This window comes from Cibotium barometz, chromosome 56 (genome assembly GCF_041138505.1).
Source record: "Cibotium barometz isolate CiBa-2024 chromosome 56, ASM4113850v1, whole genome shotgun sequence".
NCBI classification, from domain to species: domain Eukaryota; kingdom Viridiplantae; phylum Streptophyta; class Polypodiopsida; order Cyatheales; family Cibotiaceae; genus Cibotium; species Cibotium barometz.
The window spans coordinates 10730369-10751036 of NC_141101.1; the positions used below are offsets into that span (position 1 = coordinate 10730369).

A 20668-nucleotide genomic window follows, 5' to 3' on the forward strand; every position below is an offset into this window, starting at 1 on the left:
GAGTTGAAAATGTACAAGGTTTATTAGTAAAAAACTATGAGCAATATTAAAATGATTCCATTATGACACATATGTAAGGAAGGGGAGTTCTTTAAAGGAGGTGCATATCTCACATGCTTGAATGAGTTTTAAACTCATAAAAATTGAGATATTTCATCTCTCCTCTCTCCTCATTTAAGTCTAGTTCCAAAAAGTTAGCTTAACTGACCTAAAAATGGTCAAATATTGACCAAACTGATTTAGAAAATTCTAGAATCAGTTTGTTTGGTTAGGAGCTCAATTTTTCCTATAAATAGAAGCCTCCCCCTTGTTGAAAAATATATAGTGTTTATGCATCGTTACTCTACTCCACCTAAGCCAAGAACTGTGAATTCATTTAATAATTCACTAGTTTTTGGAGCTTCCCTCTTTCTTCAATCCCCATTAGTGGCTCCATCAACATACTTAACCAATTGATTGGTTGGGGGCCTCTACCGTGAACAAAGAATCAAGCAAGTTGTAAGATAATTAGTGAATATTGATCTTTCTATAATTTCTCAATGTTTCTCTCTTCTCAACCCCTCTCAAGCTTGAGAAGTTTAATTGGTATGGTTTTTTTTAAATGCTATTGAAGTTTGAATAGTAGTGAAGAGTTACATAATTTAATAAATGCTATTGAAGTTAATTTTCATTTATGTTTAAATTCTAATGATTCTTATGTAAATTCTCTCTCTCACTCAAGAAATGGTCATACTCATGACCCGTTCTCAATCCAAATCAAGCTTTCATAAAGCTTTTCCTTAACCCAAGATTAAGCTATGCTTGAGGCCAAATTAATGGCTTTTTTCTATGCTTTTAGTTTATGTATATTGATGATTCAATCCATTATGGATTAATAATCCAATTAGAGATCATTTTAATTATTTCCTTAATGATAAGCATTATCCCTTAGAAAAATTGAGATTTATCAGTCATAGCAGCGGAGCTATGGTAAAATTTTTATAAAAATTATGCATAAAATAATCTCATTCAAAGCATAAAAAGAGGACTTCCTACCATATTCTAGGAATTATCATCCTAGATTAATTGAAAGAATTTCATTACAATCATGGAGAAATTGAATTTTATTATCATGCATAAAGGATAAGTTTTTATATCAAAAGTGTTATTTTTACCATTTTTATTTCATGCATAGAAGTATGCATAATGGATAAATTTTTATATCAAAAGTGTTATTTTTACCATTTTTATTTCATGCATAGAAGTATGCATAATGGATAAATTTTTATATCAAAAGTGTTATTTTTACCATTTTTATTTCATGCATAGAAGTATGCATAATGGATAAATTTTTATATCAAAAGTGTTATTTTTATCATTTTTAATTTTCATGCATAGAAGTATGCATAAAGGAAATTTTTTATATCAAAAGTGTTACTTTTATCATTTTTAATTTTCATGTATAGAAGTATGCATAAAGGAAAAAATTTTATATCAAAAGTGTTACTTTTATCATTTTTAATTTTCATGCATAGAAGTATGCATAAAAAGAAAAATTTTTATATCAAAAGTGTTACTTTTATCATATTGGATTTCATGCATAGAGGTATGCATAAAAGTTGATTATTTTATTATAAAAGTGTGACTTTTATCATAATTGAATTTCATGCATAGAGGTATGCATAAAAGTTGATTATTTTATTGTAAGAGTGTTACTTTTATCATATTGGATTTCATGCATATAGGTATGCATAAAAAAATATTCTTTTTATACTAAAAGTGTGATTTTCCTCATAAATGGATTTTATGCTTAACTTAGATGCATAAGAGAAATTCTTTTATTCTAAAAGTGTAATTTCCTACCAAATTGAATTTATGCATAAGAAGATGCATAAAAGATTGATTTTAATTTCGAAAGTGTTAGTCTTCTTAAATGGAATTTATGTATAAATAAATGTGTAGAGAAATCTTATATCAAATATAAGAATTCTCTTTTTTTTTTTTAAAGATATGAAATGTGATAAGATGTGATAAGAGGTGTATGAGATGTAAAAAGATGTGATAAGAGGTGTATGAGATGTGATAAGAATTGATAAGATGCGTATGGAAAGTGATAGGATGTGATAAGAGGTGTATGAGATGTGATAAGAATTGATAAGATGCGTATGGAAAGTGATAGGATGTGATAAGAGGTGTATGAGATGTAAAAAGATGTGATAAGATGTGTATGAGATGTGATAAGATTTGATAAGATGCGTATGGAAAGTGATAGGATGTGATAAGAGGTGTATGAGATGTAAAAAGATGTGATAAGATGTGTATGAGATGTGATAAAATGTGTTAAGATGAGTTAGGATGTGTTAAGATGTATATGGGATGTGTTAGGACAAGAATGGATGTAATATGGTTGTATGAATGTGATGTGGATGTATACATGTAGATGTATATGTATGAATGTGAATGTTGATGTGGGTGTGGATGTATGGATGTAGATACGGATGTGTATGTATGTATGTGGATGTGTATGTATGAATGAGGATGTGAAAATGGATGTATGTATGTAGATGTGGATGTATGGATGTATGTATGTATGTATGTAGATGTGGATGTATGTATGTAGATGTGGATGTATGGATGTGATTGTGAATGAAGAGGTGGATGTGAATGTATGGATGTAGATACGGATGTGGATGTATGTATGTGAATGTGGATGTATGAATGAGGATGTGAAAATGGATGTATGCATGTGAATGTGGATGTATGAATATGAATGTGGATGTGTGGATGTGGAAATGGAGGTATGGATGTATGAATGTAGATGTGGATGTATGCATGTAGATGCGTATGTATGAATGTGAAATTGGATGTATGATGTGGACGTACGAACATGGATATGTATGTAGAATAATGAATATGAAGATGTATGTGAGATAATGTAGTCTATATGAGTGAATGGATGAGAACGAGTACACACTGAATAGAATGTGGAATAAGTAATGTGGTCCGAGAGTGGATAATATGGAAAGACAAGAGTTCGTTATAGAAACTGTATTTGTGACTGTTTGTAAATGACTGTTTTATGTCAAGAATGCTGGAGAAGCATTTTGACCGTCTTGAGGATTAAGGTCATGAAGACTAAACTGATAAAGTTACAACTGCTGACGGAGAGTCAATGGAGGACGTCTCGCGTAGCAAAGTCGATCGAGGTCTTGACCAGCCTCGGCTCGATTTAAATGGTGAGCTTCCGGTACGGTGGATGAGGGACCAAGGAAGCGGCCTATGAGTGAAGCGCTAGGTCACCTGCGAAGGATCCTAGAGGGTGCTGACCATACGGTGCTCGGGCTCTGGGTCGCCGAAGATACCCACACGTGCGTCGTGGAAGATATTGGAACAAGGAGTAAGAGTTGTTTTTTGAAACCGGGCATGGATCTGGTTGACTGACCTTGCTGGTCCTCAACAACGGATGAGTCCATGGCTCTTTATATGGATTTGTTGGTTGATCTTGCTGATCTTCAACGAGAGTCCATCTTGATAAGTGATTATATTGCCGAGTATTATGGGCTAGGAACTAGGAAACGGCCCCTGTGTGGACAGGTGGTGAGCGTTTTAGTTGCCAATGATGCCATAGATACTCTGATGAAGGAATGATGGGAAATTATGAATCAACCGGATAAATTGGAAGATTGTGATCAGTGGTACTATGGTTTCATTAAAGGATTGTTTTAAAGTTAGCTGATGCTAAGAAAAGGCAATTTCATATTGGGTGTGTAAGTGGTGTGGCTAGTTTTATGTTTGCATGAACTTCCGGCTAGGGGGCCTTGGAACTCTTTTCCTTGGTACCCGGGACAAAAACCTAACCAAATTTCAAATTGGATCCCATCACTACAGTGGTTGGGCGGTTGGCTAACCCATGGGATCGGATGGGGTTAGGCTGGACTGATGGATCCGTAAATCGAGACTCAAAAATTCTGTTATTACGATAGATAAAGTAAATCCAGGACAGAAATTGTTCTATGGATAGGAATCAACGGCTGTGCCTCTTGAATGGGAAAAAAAGCGTTGATCCCAATGATCCAAGTGCAAGTTTCTTCCTTGATCTGACCAAGTATCTTATAGATGCAATTGGATCAGCTCGATCAGAAATGATCTTGACTACGTTAGAGTAAAAAGTTATCCTGGTGGAATCGCCCGTGCTTTCCGGTAAAGGAAGTTTTTTCGGGTTCGGTTTTGGAACAACCGACGGATTAGTCTCTTATCCGGATATCCGTGGGCGAGGCCCCGAATGTGGGACCCCTGTCCCGCGCGAGAAGTGCTACTTCCGTTGCTAGCACCCTGAAACTGTTGCTCGGTTGGAACAGGGATCTCACACACTCGAACCAAGAGATAGGGGACACATCACCGAAAGCCTCATCTCACCAGGGCTAAGGGTGCCCAACTAGCACCACCTAGAGTCCTAGTTAAGGACACGAGCATGGATGAGTTGGTTAAATTAAGGTACAGGTACAACTCTCCCTGCCTTGACGACGCTGCCCCGTTCTTGTGCTTGTATAGCCGGACGGCGGAGACGTAAGTAAGGCCCAGAGTTGGCCCATGGTATCCCTCATACCATTGGGAGAATGAAGTTCGCCGATTGAGGCGAGTGATTGTGATGCTGCCTAGTTCTGAGAGTCCAGGCTAGTGCGGTGAATTAGCCCACCCTAGTGCGCAGACATCCCTCTGAGGGACGAGAGGATCGAGCGATGGAGCCTGAGAGGGTGACAAGTCGGCTTGAGTCCTCGCCCTAGCGGGGACGACGATGAGGTGTATGGTCCTGTAGGGTTTTGCCCAGCATATAGAGGCTGGAAGGCCGAATTCTAGATCATCGGGGATATAAAGGAAAAGAATAAGAGAGTTGGTTTGGCTTGTATGAAATTAATTCATGTTTAAACTTTGTTTTTATGAATCTTGTCTTTGGCATTATTGTATTGTAAAAGAAGGCTATTTTAAAACAAACCTTGTGAAAAGGACTTTAATTAAGGAACATGTTTATTTATGTCAAACAATGTGGTAGGTTTAATTAGAAAACAAATTGACGCGTGAGTAGGGTGGAAAGTGGGAGGATGGAATGCCCCAACGGCACCATCCTACGAACGGGAAGACCTGATTAGTCGGGTAGCTTTCCAACAGATTAAGTGAAAGCCCTACACTAGATAATTAGGTTCTTGGGCAACTCTATTCTAGAAGACTAGGTCAGTGACTGTGCCTTTCATGGATGAGGAAAAAAGCGTTGCCTCTAGGAATCAGGTCTAGTAGTTGCCCAATTTATGATAAATTACCCTATGGGTGATTTGACTTTTAGAAGATCACGCTTCCCCTGTGGGATAGGACTAGGTCTTACCTATGAATCGTATCCTTGAATCTCTACATGGTCAAGGTGTCGATAAATAGGAAATTTTCTCCAAGTTAAGACTTAGTGGACTATCTTAAGTGTTTCCCCTATTTTAGAAGGGGGAACCTTACAAGTGGTATCAGAGCCGATCTTAGTTTCTAGGATTTATTTTTCAAAGGTTAACTATCAAGGGATTTGAACAAGTGATTGTTTATCATATGAGGACGAATCAATCATCTGTACTGGTGGCCATAGAAGTGATTTGAATATCCTCACATGTTGAGACAATCATCCTATGAAATTGTGCTTGTATCTTGGGGGTGCACACGCAAGATATTTGTACAATAAACTTGAGAAATAAGATTGGGGAGAAAACCTTTTGTGAGGAAAAACATAGGGTGATCAAATTAAGAAACTAGTGAGAGACTGAATGACTAGAAGGATAGACCGAAACTTTGTTTAGAGAAGTTTTCAGGATATCTCATTAATTTATGTATTATAAATTATTAAGATTATAACTCCATTAAGATTTGAATAGTTGACATGTGAATGCCATCCACCATTGGATGCTTTACACTAGGACGATCATCCAAGATCTAGAACCCATCTGAGACGACATGGATCTCAGATGTGTAATTCCCAAAGGATCATGCTCTTAGATGTGTTAATCCCTAGATACTAGGTGTGTAATTTTCAGAAAACTAATCATCTCATACGTGTTACTCCTAATAATCTTTGGATGTGCCAATCCCAAGGCACCAGATGTGTAATTCTCAAAAAATGAAGATCTCATATATATTAATTTAGAGTGTCTCTTTAGATGTGGCGCTATGATAAGTATTTGATAGTTTTGAACTTTTAATGGATATAATGAAAGAAGCAAGCTCACCCTTGCTTGCGTCTAAAAATTGTAAGAAATGCCAAATTAGTTGGAAGCATTGTTGTCAATCTAACCATTGGAGCTAAAAAGTTAGAAGCATTGTTGTCAATCTAACCACTGGAGCTAGAATCAGTTATGAGATGCCATGAAAGTACACCTTCGTGAAAGGTTTTGTCCTCTAAGATTTCGAGAGGATAAAATGAACGAATTTTTGGAGCGTTGGATGCAGGTGAGGTGCAGGATTGAGAAGAAAAGGCCTCCTAGATTTGGTCCTAAAACTCAGAGATGGTACCGCAAGGAAAATCAATTGGATCATACTTTTGTGGCTTTTACTGAGAACCTTGTTGGCACTAGACTAACTGGCAAGGTGTGGTCAAAGCATGGAGGAATGTTGGAAAAACAATCTCCCCGAGGCTGCATTACTAAGGCCATGATGGAGGCTTGCTTATTATTGGGATATCAGATTTCATGGGACCAGTCTAGCTTCTTATGTGAAGATGAAGGATGGAGGCCATGATGGAGGCTTGCTTATTATTGGGATATCAGATTTCATGGGATCAGTCTAGCTTCTTATGTAAAGACGAAAGATGGGAATTTCTCTGTAAAATCTTGAATGAGATCAAAAAAGGAGTAGATAATTGTGTTTGTAGGGGTGATTTATGACTGAGTTTGATAGTTTGGTGTTGGGGGTGATGTAAGATTGATTTTCAATAGTTAATAAAAATATATTATTGATCCCAAAAAAATGTTACAATTTATTTATTTCATTGAATTGATGGGTGTGGGAATTTATGCTTTGTAAATTTTTGGTATGTTTTCTCTAATGGAAAAACTGCAATTTATTTATCCGAAGGTATTTAGGGTTGGAAGCGTGTGGACTTTTGGACTTTGGAGTAAACAACGATGTTTGGCAGGGTCGTGCAGAAGGGTGGTAAAGTTTTGATTGAGACTAAAGCCAGAAGCCTTGCAAGTTTGCAACTTTTTTGCAAGGTGACGTGGCACCGGGCTGGTGAAGATGAGTGCGGCTGTGGCGTGCGTGTGTCTTTGGGCACTTTGACAGAAGGGAGTGCATGGCTCGTAGTGAAGTAGGGCATGTATTGGCACGTGTGAACTCAACGAACGTGCGGGCCGCCATCGGTAGAAGAGTTGCACCGTGGACGTGATGAGAGGTGCAAACGTAAAAGGTACCCGGGAAAAAGCACGACAAAACATCAACCATAATATATATATATATATATATATTTATTTATTTATTGGGTGCCAAATTTTCTTTGGCATTAATTAATTAGTTTAGAGCACAGAACCTTAGGAGTAACGCATTTCAAGAAAAAACAACCTTACTTTGAAATTTTTTTTCCCGAATTTTGAAGATGTCATAACCGCCTGAAAACACGAATAAAAGGCAGGGCTGAGGCAAGGGCATTTGAGGCAGTTTAGAGCAGAGAACCTTAGGAGTAAGGCATTTCGAGAAAAACTGACTGACTTATTATTATTATTATTATTTTCTAATTTTGAGGATGTCTCCCGATTCTTCCTAACCACCTAAAAACACGAATAAAAGGCAGGGCTGAGATAAGGGCATTTGAGGTTGTGGCCTCCAACGTGTGTGTGTGAGAGAGACGTGTGTGGGTGTGTGTGTGAGAGAGAGAGATTTTTTCCGTTTTTGTTGATTAAAAAACAAGAGCAAGATAGACAACACGAAATTTTTTTGGGAAAAAATATAATCTTGTATTTTTTATGTGCTTTCTTTTTCGAAAGCCCCTTTGGGGGGATGCAGTGCAAGCATTGCACCACTCACACACACCACATATGTTAGGGTTTGAAGCAGGTCCATTTGTTTGGGTAGGGTAGAATGGCCTGAGCTAGCCATTGATATTTTTGATGTGCATTTGAAAAACTTGCTTGTAAAAGACATTGAAAATGAGTATAAATGGGTAAAACAACCAACAAAAATCAAGCCTGATTGCTTGGTGCTGCCTTGCCCATGTAATAGTAAAAAGGCATTCAAAATAGTCAAAATGTGCAAAAAATCTCCTAAAAAATAAGCCTTTTGAACCTTCACCTCCTTCAACACAAAAGCTCTTCATTTCCTTTTTTTGACTAGATTGTTACACATACACCCTAGGCATGTTCTATCCTCACTCCCATTTTTTTACACCAACTCAAGAGTGTAGTGAGAGGAAATTGAATGCTAGGCAACTTTTATTCTCGCCCCCATGTTTTTACACCAACTTAAAAGTGTAGTGACAGGGAATTGAAGGCAACTCCTAGTAGATAGGGCTTATGAAGAGCTCCTCATTTCGACAAAAATCTTATGTGTTGTGAGTTGAAAACTAAAGAAACTGTAACTTGCAAATCTATAACAACTTTTGAGAAAAACTTTAAATTATTCATTTTCTCAATAAGTGTTCCTTTTTGGAGATTGGCAATTATACTTGGATGCTCAAAAAGACCTCATGAGTTTGTTGTATAGAGACACCCTTGCTCAAGGGGGTCATTATGTCAAAACCCTGAATAACAACTTTTGAGAAAAACTTTAAATTCTTCATTTGCTCAATAAGTTTTTCTTTTTGGAGATTGGCAATTATACTTGGATGCTCGAAAAGACCTCATGAGTTGTTGTATAGAGACACCCTTGCTCAAGGGGGTCATTATGTTAAAACCCTATATATATCACGTGCATCCTAGGGGTATTTAAAAAATCCCCTATTTTCATATTTTAAAAATTCCCTGTTTGCATGTTTTATAGATGTTGACTTGATAAAAGTACCCCTTTTTCTACTTTTTACTCTTCGAAAAAAGAAACCACCAAGAGGAGACCTAATGGGAAAATCCATGCTTGCCTTTGGACGAGTAGTACTCCTAGCCATCAATTGGTGAAGCCCTAGAAACCAGTCGTTTTAGACATTTTCGTTGTATTTCTCTTGACAGATAGCCTTACATTTCAAAAGTAGTTTCTGACTAAACTCCAACCCAAGGAGAACCTTCAAGCTACAATTCAAATCCTTCCAGGTGGAAACATCATTTTAGCAGATGAAAAAACACAATTTGTAGAGCCAAATTGGGACCCGAACTTTCAAGCACAAGAATTGAATTCATTAAACAACAAATTTGACCTAAAGAAGCCGGAGGATGGCCTAAATTTGAAGACCTACCTTAGACCTTAAGTGGAATGCTTAGCAATGACCTTGGACTTTATGTTTGCATATTTAAAACTAAGTATTTATTTGATAAAATTTGCTTCAAGTTTGGCCTTCCCTTGAAGGTTTAAATGGCTTTGGAGGCTTGTGAAGACTTCAAATTGCAATAGTGATAGGTAGAAATTCAGAGAAAATGTTTATAAAATAGTATCCTAGATGCATTACGGGCAAGGCAAGCCTTATTTACTTGAAAAAGTGTGAGGCTTTATTTTTCAAAGCACATGTGATTCTTATGAGGATGTCTAACTTATACTTTAACAGTACATAGATGCATATAAACATGATTGAAGATGTCAGGTGCACCAAGTTGCTTATTACCCACCATAGAGATAGTTTCTATGCATACTTGAAGTTGCAATTGGGAGAGTAACACATTAAAGGAAGACAAAAGCATCCACAATTTGCGTGGTTTTACAAGCTCATAACATAGGATTTGCATATTGTTGTGTAGCAACCGGTTGCCAACCATGCCAGAAACCACCTTGCATGGAAATTGGACCATTGTGTGAACACCTTGGGCCCAAGGGTTGATTGCTTGCTACACATTCACACAAGGCACCGGGGATAGAAGGTAGCCCTTGTGTCGTGTCGAGCCCGATCACGACCATCTATCTAGGGTTCATGTCCAACATGCCCATATTGCTCATGACAATACCAAATTGCCTAGATAGGGTGATGGGCGATGCTCATATGCACCTACGAGGAAATTCACATGGCACATTTCTAGCACCCCCAAACATCCAATTGGCACATTCTTCTCCACCCTTGCATTCAAACTATATTTCCATTGAGCTAAGATGTCCATTCACTTGTAAAAGTTTCCACCGCCGTCGAGTGTGACTCCAACTCTATAAGAGAGATATCCCTTGTAGTATTGTTGTGGCTCTCTAAAATGTGGTCAAAAGCTGAATTAAGACTCTTTACAAAGTGCAGATTAATGCTTTAAATTAAGAGCTCTAAAAGGGACTCTGATTTAGATATAGCTTTGATCACGAAGCACATTTGCTCTCATTAAAGAGCTTTGCTAAACTGAGCCTTTTTTTTTTCAAAAAAAGGCAGTTGAATTATAGAAAAAGGAGGAATCCGATGTTACAATGGCCACGTGTTGGCTGCTGATTCAGACTGGCCAGTTGGCACACACAGTGCATGTGAAAGCTTGTGCGACGCGTGGGAGGGGAGAATAGGAGTGGTCTGAATTGCTGACTCCTCGCGGTGGTATCATTGCATGGCGAGCCCTCCAATACTGGAGCCTGATCGATCTACGGCCTTGCTGGTGATGAGTTTCCTCTCACCTCTCCTCCTTCTTCCACTTGAGGATCGAGCTCCCTTCTTTCTCTGGGGTGCCTTGCCACCGTCGAGTGTGACTCCAACTCTATAAGAGAGATCTCCCTTGTAGTATTGTTGTGGCTCTCTAAAATGTGGTCAAAAGCTGAATTAAGACTCTTTACAAAGTGCAGATTAACGCTTTAAATTAAGAGCTCTAAAAGGGACTCTGATTTAGATATAGCTTTGATCACGAAGCACATTTGCTCTCATTAAAGAGAGCATTTGCTCTCATTAAAGAGCTTTGCTAAACTGAGCCTTTGTCACATGAAAACAATAGGCTCATTAAGTAGTGCATTGCCAAAAGCTGAGGTGGCGACTGGCCAGAGCAAAAGCGTGCATGCATGTTGACAGCTCGGAGCTCTGACATGGACCCCAAGGCAATGATATATAAACAACATAAACGTATTAATCCGAAGGCAATGACATATATGATAAACACATTAATCTCGGTTTGGGCTAATCCGAAGAATGATTAGTTTCTAAAACAAATATTTTTTTTGCTTGCTGCCGGCTACCATTCCGATAGAAGAAGCATCGTCGTGCATGGGCGCTCTCGCCACAGGGCTACAATGCACTGTTTTGCCGCCTCCGTGACATTAATATTCTGCAAATTTGATGCTCCACGACGTGATTAACATTATCTTGCCGCCCGCCATCGCCTCCCAACAGCAAAAGCTTTAGCCTGCTGCCGGCTAGTCCCACCGCGCAGAGTGCCTTCTGTTGTCGGACTTGGTGTCTGTGTCCGGCATCTGTCGCTGTTGAATCCGCCTCCCCGCCTTCCCACTCTCACCCAAATTAATATTGCCATGCCGCTTTTCAAATCGCAGGCAGTCGATGCTGCTGCCGACCTTGAACGGCAGATTGGATGCGTCACGGGCCTCTTTCAAATGTTCGATCAACAGCCCCGTAAACAGATTGCTGCTCCGCGTAAAGTAGTGCAGCTTATCTCAGGTTATGTCTTGATTAATGCTAATTACGGCTGCTAATTTCTTCTTAAATGAGTCGCCATTTTTTCTGAATGTTGACATTTTTGGCTTGCTGCATGCATCCACGTGATTGCAGAAACGCCGTTGTCGGACGTACCTAAAGGAGAATACCTGCAAAGCATAGATTCTAAGGTCAATAGGGTAGCGTCTCATCTTTACTATTTGCAGCCACTAGAGTTCTTGTGTCTGACCTGAGTTTCTCTTACAGGTGGAAAGCAATGGCCGTATGAGTGCAGTCGGGGAGATGGACGCTGTTTCTCGTGGGCAATTTAACAGGGGATCCAACATCAACGGAAAGGAGACCATGGCCGTCCACCAAGAGAAGGCCAGGACGACATTGAAAGGCAAAGAGAAGGCCCCCAAGCCCGGAGTGATGGTGCCGCACAACTCCTTCCAGGTTAGAGAGATCGAGCAGCCGCTAGTAACCGGCGGGGGAACTAGCTCCAGGCTGACCAATGCGCTTGTCAGGTCCTCTCTAGACGGCAACAGCAAAGTAGCAGAAGAGGAAAGATGGGAGTTTTGGAGCTCCCCCATGTCCAAGGGCGGCGGTGGCAGTGGTAACCTTGCTGAGAGCGCTGAAGGCACGAAAGGTGCCTGGCTGGCAAACGGAGGAACGGCCGCTGAGAGGCGATGGGCGGCCGAGGATTCTCTTGAAGATTGGAAACAGTCACTGCGGGCGCTGGCAAGGCTGCAAGAGGAGGGCGAGTCGGCGGGAACCACTGGCGGCGGCTACGTGGCGCCCAGAGCATCACCTAGGGCGATGGGAGGCGGGGAACCGGCAGCGAGAGCCTCGTCATTCGATTTCAAGGAGGCTATCCGGTGGTCGCAGCGGACCTTTCAAGAGGCGTCCCGCCGTTCTTGGGACGAAAGGGACCTCCCCCGTTCCATTGCAGAGCTCCGCGTCGCCATCCAAGGCCGTTTTGAGAGGCCAAGCTCCGCCGCATGTCCGCCCCAGCAGCCCAGAACTGGTACATCTCTGTCCATCAACCGCCCTCCCAATGTCGTTGCTCGCCTCATGGGCCTCGATGACCTCCCAAAGTCCACCCCGCCGGGGCCATCCCAGAAGCAACCTGGCAAGAAATCATCCGGTGAAGCTAAGCTTCTCCAACAACTGTTGCAGTATACTCCTCCACCGCCTTCTTCTGCCGAGTGCCCACTACCCAGCATCGCCGTATATTCCCTGCATAGGGCTCTCGAATCCAATTCTACAAACAGCAGCTCTAGTCAGCCCATCTCTGTGAACGAGCTCAACGGCCAGGGCGATGCCCATCTGCGGGCTGAGCTTCAAAGCGTGCTGAAGCGCCTGGAAACCCTCTCCCTTGCCGGCGACAAGCAACGCAGCAACGCCTCCGCCAAGCTTCTCGACGCCATTTCGAACGGCGCTAATCTTCAACAATCCATCAAGTACGCTGCTGTGGAAAAGACAAAGCCCCAACCGATGGCGCTTCCGGCACTGAAGAAACAGATCCAGGAGGGTCTTCCTGTCGTAGTTTTGAGTCAATCTGATGAGATGTCTTCTCCCAGTCGATCCAGCTATGCCTTTCAAGACGAGATCGAGAAAAGGCTACGGCAGCTTGGCCTGCAGAGCACGGAGCAAGAGCGGAAGACGCTAAAACAAATACTGGAGGCAATGCAGCTTAAAGGATTGCTTCGGCCACCGAAAACCAAGCCCGCCGACGATACAAGGAGGCAGCAGGCCTCCAACGCCGTGCCAAACCTTGAAATGCCGGCGCCTCGGCTTTCATCGCTCGCACGTGTCCCGATGGAAAGAGCCGATCCACTGTCATCTTCGACGATCAGATCGGATGCACAGGTCTCCCATGCGAATCGCCCGGCAACAAACAGTGATGCAGCAGCTTCAATTGTGATTATGAAACCCTTGGCTAAATCAACTAGCCGGGTGCCAAACTCCGTCGAGCATCGCCGACCGGCCAGTGGAAAATATACTGCGCCATCAAGGGCCGAAAAGATCAGCCAGCAAAAGCTCAAGAGCAGCAGCGCTGAGAACTCATCAAAGGAGACCAATGGTAGGAAGTCACGATCTCCATCGCCTGCAGCTCTCCTTCCGTCACCTCAATCTCCGGTCCAGCCTCGCAAGATATCTCTGAAAATCAAGCAAGGACAGCTCCAAGGTGTGAAAAGCATTCCACGAGTTCTGTCGCCTGCTCAGAGCTTGACCTCACGGAAGAGCAGTTCCGACTCCTTCCGGCGTCAAGCACCGCCACGAAAGGATTCCGTCGAGCCGGGGGCTGCAAAATCCATAGATGCGGGCGAAATCTGTCCTTCGAATGAGGCGGAAATTTGCACCATATCTGAAGTTGAGCTTGTGCACAACTCAGAGGTACTTAATGGTGATTTTCTGCCGGACACAATGGGGAGATCGGACTGCATTTCTATTGTGACGGAGGCTCCGTCCGTTGGCGAAATCGTGGAGGTAATGCGTCGGATTTTGTTTTTAGAATTGGGTCGTTAGAAGTCATTTAGCTTCTTGATTTACTCTACAACGCTTTCCAGGCGACACTAAAAGAGCCGGAAGTTAGAACGCCGCCTCGGGAATCGAAGACAGATCAAGATTCTGCTGAAAAAGTGGATAGTCTCGCAGAGGAGATTGGGCAATGCAGCCCCGTTTCCGTGCTGGAGGGTCATCTCTCCGACAATGAGGAGGACGTGGAGTCTCCTAAGTTTGTCGATGCGACTGGGGGCGCAAGAGGTTCAACTTCTCATCTACGTCAATGCTTTGAAGTTGTTTTTCTGCTTTTCGTGCCTTTCTGTGTGTTTAGTCACATCTGTATGTGATAGTTCCAACGGAGATTCAAGTGGACGTTCGGATCCCGGACGAGTGGCAATCCCCTCCAGAAGCCACCGCCCTGCAGCCAACGGATCCGGGGCCCAACTCAACGGCAAAAGCACCAGGCGACAGTAGGGAACCGGCCTGTGTTAGCAGTCAGCTGGACATTGCAAACAGCACAGAATTTCTCTACACCGAGCATATTCTGCGAGCGGCCGGCTTGACGGAATCAAGCGCGGACGCCATAGCTGCTCAGTGGCTCGCCGGCGGGTGCAAAATCAGCTCGGAGGTTTACGACGAGCTGGAAGAACATTGGGACGCAGCACATGCAGAAGAGCAGGAGTTTCAAGCCAACGACAGGGATCTCGGCGGCGAGCTGTACCGGAAGAGCCGGCAGGCAGCCATGCGCCGGCGACTTCTCTTCGACTGCTTAAACGAGGTCCTGGCCGGCCGGCTCGCATGGGTGGAGATGTCGGAAGTATGCGCCGCCCCGTGCTACCGGCAACTCCCGGTTTCCCGTCTGTGGAGTGCCCTACAACGCGTGGAGTTTCGCCCAGCCCTCACACCGGCTGCGGCTGAGGATTCGCTGTACGCGATGCTAGAGCAGGACCTGTCGGAGGAGGACGCGTGGCGCCATAAGCAAACCCAGATAGCCATCGTGGCACGTCGACTCGAAAATGACATCTTCGATTCCGTTGTACAAGAGGCTGTAGTTGAAGCGCTTTCTCTACACGTCAGCAGCACCACCATCACAGCAACACCTCATATATAATCAATCCATTACCAGTGTGCGCTAACGTGTTTAATTCATTGTAAACTTGTCATTTTCTATGTAAATCCATGATTCTAGTAATGCATAGTTTACCAACTGTATGTATCCGCGGCTGACTCGTGCTTTGCACGTCTCCTCAAAGCCTCCAAATTCAAATTCTACTCCAAGTTCCTCAAACCTCCTCCTCCTCTTCCCGAACCTCCTAATTTTTGCCACATGGCAACTTTGTTAAACTCTTCCTTTAATACTAGTATAGGACCCATGCGATGCTGCAGCCTTGTTTGGAATGGCATGCATATCGCGTTCAATTTATGTGTTTTCTCAGACGTGAACCCAAGCGTGCTAGCTTCTCCTCTAGAAATCTCAAAATCCTGGTTGCTCCTCCTACCACGTGTTAGCTTCTCAGCCACCTGGAACCTTCTATTATTAGATGGAATAGATATATAGAGATATAGAGAAGAGATGCCCCCTCACAAAATACCTTGTGTGCAATACGAGCACCTTTAAAAAACATCACTCTATGTAAGATCTCCTTAATTTTGATCAACCCTCCCTTTTATAGCACAAATTGTGTAGAGAAAGTCAAGTACATGGTCTATCTCTCATTTCTTTCGCGTAGCGCGGGGATGCCAATCAATGCCATCTCATAAGGCAATTCATCTCTCTAGACAACAATTGGAGGGTGTCATCTTGCAAAACAAAAGGAGATTGGTTTTTCTCGTAAAAGTGGCTCTCTCCTTGTAAAGTAACAGTAGAAGGTGTCTCTTTCATAAACAAGAGGAGCTCTCTCTCTCTCTCTCTCTCTCTCTCTCTCTCTCTCTCTCTCTCTCTCTCTGTGGTCGAGTCAGGCTCTTGTAAGAAAGTTCTTTTGTGTGTGTGTGTTCATGTGTTTTGAGAAGTGGCATGGAACTACACCAATGTCTACAAGTGTATTTCTATACTCCGATAAATGTGCCTTGAGTATCTCTTTAACTTTTTTTCTTAGGAGGTTTAAAAGGATCTAAGAAAAGTTGATTTTCACAAACATCGCGTAGTATCTTAGATTTGAAAAATTGGAAGGGTTGCCCAACTAGGATGTTCTATATCTTCTTACAAAATAAGGCAATCGCTCAAGATCGAACTATGACTAAACTACATTCTAAGGGAATTTGGGAAGTCTAGTTTGGGCCTTGTAAGAATGTCCAACTTAGCATACAAATGTGGGTTTTTACATAGCTTGTAAAGTTAAGAAAAGTTTTCCAAGTGGAAAATTGTGCCCGCCAAATGTAGCCCCCATGCCTATCTAAGAGGAGGCATTGAGCTCGAATCTACCCTAGTGGCATTTAAATTTAGTACCCTCTCTAGCAGTAACAATAATAAGTGAAAAATTGTAAAAAGATAACCCCACAACTTTGAAAAAGATTGAATGATTATTGCTCGACAGTCACGAATGTAGAATGGTTCAAGATTGTCATTTATTAGAAGTAGCAATACAAATTTAGAATGGATTTTGATGTTAGGATTATTAGTTCAAACTCATTATTGCAAAGGCTAATAAGTTGTCAATCCTCATTGTGGACTAAATTGAGGATTAATGTTAATGTGACTCCTCCACTACTGCTCATCATGCATCGTAATGCTCTCGCACTTGCACACATGATGGTTAATGCCCCATATCATTGTGGACTAAATTGAGGTTTAATGATAATGTGACTCCTTCACTAGTGGTTATCATGCATCGTAAATGATCTCGCACTTGCACACATGATGGTTATTAGTTTTCCCTTAAACATCTCTAGTAAGGGATGAATTAGATTCATAAAACTTCCCAATCCTGAAGGATGTAAACAAGATTAATAAGAAAAACTTAAACTTGATATCTCTATGTATAAAAATACCATGTCTTTCTCTCACACATTCTTTGAATCCATCTTACGTACATGACAGAGAGATTCATGGTTCCAAATTAAGTAAGTACAAGGTGTCTCTATGGAACAAAGCTCCTAGGGCTCCCCATATGCTAAGGGCCTCTATCTCAAGCCTCATGGGGGTTTCATGGAAATATGGAAACAAGGAAGTGGAAGCACATAAAGGAACATGTAAAAGAAGGTACCATGCAATATGCTATTCGGAAGAGCGATGTTAGTCGGTCTAGTTAATATGCATTGTTGATAAGATGATCTTGACAATATGCTATTGGGAAGAGTGATGTTAGTTGGTCTAGTTCATATGCATTGTTGATCAGATGATCTAGGGAGGAGATGCATACTCCTCTAGGAGAAACCCAATATCATTACTGAAAGTTTGATTCATTGTTAGAAGCTCTGTACTACTTTCTTCTTTGCTTATACATTCTATGAAGAGTCTAAGGCTTGAGTGTTTGAGTTTAACATGGATAGGGTGGATCCTAAGCTAGGTAAAAATCCATTGTGAAAAGATTAAGATAACGGAAAGACTTAATGAAAGGCTTAATGAACAATGGATAATGGAGAGATAAGAAATGACATCATAACTCTTACACAAAAGAGTGAGCCCATGCAAAGGCTTATCTTACCACATCATGGCTTACATCACTCATTTGACCTACATCACTCATTTTCTCCATTTTGGTCACACTCTATCTCAATTACCCAATTAAATAATTCTACTCTCAACCATTCAACCTAACATACTCATTTGCACACTCTTGGTGCACACACTCTCACACATGCTCCTATTAGAGCTTATTTTCCAACACCCTCTCATAAGCAAACAATAGGAGGTTTCACACAAACTTATGAAGGTGAACTCTCGTGCCACCCTCCCATAATGTGAACTTATACTACTCATATAAGTGAACCCTTTCCACTTCAAAAATGGTGAACTCCTACTACACTCACTATGATGACCAGATGCCACCCTCAACCATGGTAAACACTTGCCACTTTGGATCACCCTACTCATGGGTGACTTACACACATGTAACTCATCTTGGCTAGTAAAATTGCATTATGGCTCATGTGGCCTAGGTAGTGCACCCTCATCTGGAATATAAAGAGAATGCGAGGGAGAGGGAGAGAGAGAGCTTGAGTTCCTTCTAAGCACACACACACACACACACACACACACACACACACACACACACACACACACACAAGAGAGAGACCAAGATACAAGAGAGATGGATAGCTAAGTTTTCTTCTATCTTCTTCTTCTTCTTCTCTCAATCTAGTATATCATAAAGATAAGAGTACATACGATAAGAGAAAGTACTCTCCCACTAAAACATACAAGGTCGGTCCATAGTGTGAACTCGACTATATGACCTAGCACTATAACTATGCCATACTCTAGTAATCTAAATGTGACTGTCACCTAGTTTTTTATCATATCAACCATAATCTCACCAATCGTGTTAGTGGCATAGGTGCGGAAGCTATCACCCAGGCACGGCATAAATGTCCACAGGACTAGTTGATCTCGATATCTCAACACTCCCTCAAGATTAACTCCACACACTACACTCTAAGTAAAGCTCCTAAACCTGTGGAGCTTCTATATACCCAATGCATTCCTAAAGATATCACCCACCTGATCCTCTGTGTTGACATATACCAAATTCACATCACCTACTGCTAGAACTTTCTCTCTCACAAAGTGATAATGCACATTGATGAACTTCATCTTAGCATGTTAGATTGGGTTACTGGCCAGATCTATGCTACTTATGTTGTCACACAATAAATGATAATGGCCCTATCCACATACTCACCCCTATCACCAAAGTAGCTTGTGAAACCAACCTACCTCTCACAAGCTGCAAACACCCTTGTACTTTGCCTCTATACTCAACGAGGTAAATGTTGGCTATTTCTTGCTGCTCCAACTACTCAAAGTAGCACTCCCAAAAAGTAAACATAAAGCTACTAGTAGATCTCCTATCTACAACTATACCAGTACAATCACCATATATATACCCATGTAGTTGTATCTCTGTGTCAGCCTCATAGAAAAGTCTATAATCAACTGTGGACTTTATGTATTTAAGAATTTGTCTAGCCACATCCAAGTGTGGCTTCCTCAGGGGGGCTTGCATAAAATAACTCACAAGTCCAATAACATAGCTCAAGTCTAGCCTAGTAATGGTTATGTAGATCAAACTATCCACTATGTGCCTATACATAATGGGGTCCTCCAAAAGCTCACTTATATTTGTGGAAAGCTTTGTGTTCTTCTCCAATGTCACTGAAATAGTTTTACAGACAAATACTTGGACATGTCCAAGCCATACTGCCTCTGTAATAACAAAATACTATGAGGTGATTTCACCACCTCTATACCCAAGAAATACTACAGCTTACCCAAATTCTTTATCTTAAACTTCCACTTCAAAAGCATCCTAACATCATGTATGTTAGCATCTCTATCACCAAGTCATCCACATAAATGACTAATAGCATGATCCCATCTATCTTTTTCACATAAAGTGAAAAATCTACATTGCATATCGGAAATCCAATGGTAACAAGATACTCCTCGATCTTGTTTGGCCGGCTAACAAGATACTCCCCGATCTTGTTTGACCATACTCTAGGTGCTTGCTTCAAGTCGTGCAAGCCTTTGTATAACCTGCATCATCTATACTTCTTCTTGCAAATTACCATAAGAAAGCATTATTTATATCCATCTGATGTAAAGACTAACCCTTTGTCACTATAGCCATAGTAATGAAAACTCTCATGATTTTGCCATTCTTGTAATAGGACTAAATGTCTCCTCATAGTCAATGCCATAGGTCTGCGCATAACCCTTGGCAGCATAACCAATCTTGCCTTCTATCTACTCAATGATCCATCTGAGTTATGCTTAACCTTATACAACCACTTACATCCAATTACCTTCTTTTCCTTAGGCAAAGGCACTAACTCCCATATTACACTTATATCCAATGCTACCATCTTCTCATCCATGCATCTTCCCATTTGTAATTTCCAAGTGCCTGATCAAAACAAGTGGACTCTAACTCCTATATTTCTTTAACCATGTAAGCATCATGATAGGCTGTATATCCATCATATATCAACCTATCAATAGGGTATCTAACTCTTGTAGGCTTGCATACACCTGAGGATCACTACTAGCATACACCTGTGCATACAAATGTGGATCACTACCAACAAGTTTCCTCAAACAATCCTAGTTTTCCTTACACTTGGGGTAACCATATGTCCTCAAAACAGTCTCGTTCTCTTTGCACCAAGAGTAATCCACTGATGGAATGCCAAGATCCTCATCAAGGCTCTACTTAGAGCCTTGATGAGGAGTAATCCGCTGATAGAATTCCAAGCTCCTCATGGCTCTGCTTAGAGCCATGAGTTACCATCCACATGTCTGTGACTTGCTAACAAATC

At 41.5% G+C, this 20668-nt stretch overlaps 1 protein-coding gene across 1 annotated transcript; it reads left to right on the plus strand.

The window, feature by feature from the left end:
• The first annotated feature begins 11274 nt into the window (after nt 1-11274).
• Nucleotides 11275-15395, plus strand: LOC147606884 (uncharacterized). Its single transcript, XM_086791012.1, has 5 exons — nt 11275-11704; nt 11816-11871; nt 11948-14173; nt 14254-14449; nt 14539-15395. The coding sequence occupies exons 1-5, from the start codon at nt 11560-11562 to the stop codon at nt 15297-15299; spliced, it is 3384 nt and encodes a 1127-aa protein (XP_086647138.1). The 5' UTR covers nt 11275-11559; the 3' UTR covers nt 15300-15395.
• Nucleotides 15396-20668: the final 5273 nt, after the last annotated feature.

Excerpts from the sequence above, each read along its gene's own strand:
- LOC147606884 (XM_086791012.1), top strand. The coding sequence starts at position 11,560 with ATGCCGCTTTTCAAATCGCAGGCAGTCGATGCTGCTGCCGACCTTGAA. Across the intron at positions 11,872-11,947 it reads TGCAAAGCATAGATTCTAAG|GTGGAAAGCAATGGCCGTAT; the intron begins GTCAATAGGGTA and ends TTTCTCTTACAG. Across the intron at positions 14,450-14,538 it reads TGCGACTGGGGGCGCAAGAG|TTCCAACGGAGATTCAAGTG; the intron begins GTTCAACTTCTC and ends TGTATGTGATAG.